Source organism: Acinonyx jubatus, chromosome A1 (assembly GCF_027475565.1).
Source record: "Acinonyx jubatus isolate Ajub_Pintada_27869175 chromosome A1, VMU_Ajub_asm_v1.0, whole genome shotgun sequence".
Classification (NCBI taxonomy): Eukaryota; Metazoa; Chordata; class Mammalia; order Carnivora; family Felidae; genus Acinonyx; species Acinonyx jubatus.
This window is the reverse complement of record NC_069380.1, coordinates 126187501-126190159: the sequence shown is the minus strand read 5'-3', so window position 1 is coordinate 126190159 and position 2659 is coordinate 126187501. Positions and strand designations below refer to the sequence as shown.

Below are 2659 nucleotides of genomic sequence, written 5' to 3'. Positions count from 1 at the left end.
GGAGAGCACTGCATACCTGTTTTGCACAACTCCTAATGCAATGGTCAGTCCTTCCACATACTTTACAGAAATTGGCTACTCCTTTGGTAGTATTATATTATTATATTATATATATATAATATGTATATTATATATATACCACTTACATATACCATATAATATATATGCCATGCATATTATATAGTATCTTATTATATATATACACATACATATTTATACATATATACATATATGTATATATAGTGCTGAAAGATATGGAGAAATGGAAATCTTTAGTTTGTTTAAACTAAGGAAGCATGCCACCAGTCTGCCATTTGAGTAGAGATGAAATCTTTAGTACTGGTGAAAATTCTTTAAGAACAATCATACCCCGATTTTTAAAAATTTGATATTTGCATACAGATTTTCTGATTAAGTCATGGAACGAATGTGTGGCTCATTAAATTGTTATAGGTATACCAGGTGGTGGCCCTGTGTTTCTGTAAACAGAACCTAAGTATCCTTTCCTGTAACATTTTAAAGGCAAGGAATTTAAATTTAAGATGGAATAACTAGGGAGGGAAGGTAGGAGAAACTTTAAAAATTGACCTATTAGTAATCATAGAAACCAAAAATCAAAAACCAAACAAAAACAATTAAGTTCTCCATTCTCCATTTTATCTGGATGTATTTCCTAACTCCTTCTTAAATCATTGTGTTTTTAAAATAAGAAAAAATATTCTTAGGTCCTGAGAAAAGTGATTTGCTTTGAATCCTGAACTGTCTGTAGCATTGCTAGACTACTGGCACATCTCTATGCAGAGGTTTGGGTTCCCTGCCAATCCAGTTTAATATTTGCACTTCCAATGTCCATATAATGGGATTTAACAGGCTTTATTACTTGGTTACTTGCTTGAATTGTGGTAACATTTTTATTTTTTTCCAGTAACAAATTAAATAGGCAAGAAATAATTTCTTCTTCTTTCTTAATTTTAAACCTCCTTTGAGTAAGTTTGTTGAAGCTATGTTGATCACAAAAGAAAATCTTAGACTGAAAGAAAATTAAGGAAATAACTAGGTAAAGCTAGATTTATTTTATTCCTATGTAGTTGACTACATAAATTTTTGTATACCATAAGTAATGATGGAAACTTGAAAATCAGTTTTAGCTACTCTTATGAAAACGATGTGTCCCTCTGGAAGGTCATCAGTTTAAATCCAAAGAGACAACAAATACCATTCTTGGATGTAAATACTGTTGTTCCATGCTTTGAAAGGGCCACAATTAGCAAGGTTGTACAACACAACAGCAAGCTGAAATGTGTTCCATATGTGGTATTTTGAAACCTTTTGTTTTAGTTTCTAATTGGAGAAAGAGAGTCCATTTTATTCCCTTGGGATTTGTCTTCTAAGGTGCACCAGATTGTATTTAGCAAGCAGGGAAATATTCCTCCTTATCTAGCTAGTGCTTGTTTATTCTTCCCTTATAAAAAGCAAAGGACTAGCAATTTTCTTTTACGAACATGGGCTGAAGGCAGATAAATAGCCCTTGCGGGAGAGGAAGGTCAAGTTCAAAGTTTTTCTTTCCTTTGGATTCAGGAATAAGCAAATGGAAAGACTAGCCAAACAACCCAAACAACCGAGCAGCAGGCATCTGATGGTTAAGCCCTCCCCCCAGGACTTTTTATGTACATGAGCAGAAGTCACTGGAGCAGCTGCGGCGCATTAGTTCCAATAGTTTAACAGGCTGCTTTGTAGCGCTGACAAAGCCGTGCTAACGCAGTGGCTTCCCTCCATGTTCCCCTGCCCTGCGAGCTCGTCAGTGATCTTTGGCAGGGGATCCGCAGAGGAGGGGTGACGTTTAACAGGCTTCCGCTGAGGAGTGCGCTCGCCTCCTCTACACCCAGCCCCATCTCCACGGAGAGACTGAGGCAGGCGACCGAATGATCTAACAGCAGCTGGATCCAATCTGCTTCCCTGGACATTTCCCCGGACTTGTGAGCGAGGCAGTCACTGGAAAGAGGCCAGGGAACCACGTTGCCCTGGATTGTTGCCAACTGTACAAACTTGACCGGGAAAAATGGCTCAGCAGACGACAAGCCCGGACACCTTAACAGTACCTGAAGTGGATAATCCGCATTGTCCAAACCCCTGGCTGAACGAGGATCTTGTGAAATCCTTGCGCGAAAACCTGTTGCAGCACGAGAAGTCCAAGACAGCAAGGAAATCCGTTTCTCCCAAGGTCTCTCCAGTGATCTCTCCGAGAAATTCCCCCAGGCTTCTGCGGAGGATGCTTCTCAGTAGCAACATCCCCAAACAGCGGCGTTTCACGGTGGCACATACGTGGTAAGGTTTGCACGGATGACCGGAATTGGTGGCGGTTCCCCCTGGGTGATTTTTGCACCTCCCGCCTTTCTCTTCAGGGGGTGGTGAGGGAGAACTCTCATTGTTCCTCACCTGGGATTTATCAGAAGCGCTCTACCTTACCAACAAATCCCACAGCTGTCCCAGTTAAGGCAGGAATCCTTGAGATTGGGAATCTTTGAGGTGGGTGGTTCTGGAAGTTCAATTCCTATTGCAAGTTCCTACAAGAAAATTGGATTCCAGATGTCAAATAAGAATGCGGTTTTACTCCCATACGGATGTGGTGGCGTTTCTTTGATTTCGTAAGCTAATATCC

General features: G+C 40.4%; 1 protein-coding gene across 7 annotated transcripts in view; it reads left to right on the top strand.

Moving 5' to 3' along the window:
- Nucleotides 1-215: 215 nt before the first annotated feature.
- PDE4D (phosphodiesterase 4D) overlaps nucleotides 216-2659 on the top strand; it is a 713672-nt gene continuing 711228 nt past the window's right edge. For 3 of the 7 annotated variants that reach the window (XR_008297094.1, XM_053218753.1, XM_053218368.1), the window contains exon 1: nucleotides 242-2325. Coding sequence is in view for 6 of the 7 variants with exons in the window: in XM_053218753.1 (XP_053074728.1) it covers nucleotides 2060-2325 (266 nt within the window). In the remaining variant the exon portion in view is untranslated. Of the gene's footprint in view, nucleotides 2326-2659 lie in introns of all 7 variants that reach the window. The other 4 variants (XM_053217441.1, XM_053217755.1, XM_053218052.1 and 1 more) reach the window with 4 other exon arrangements.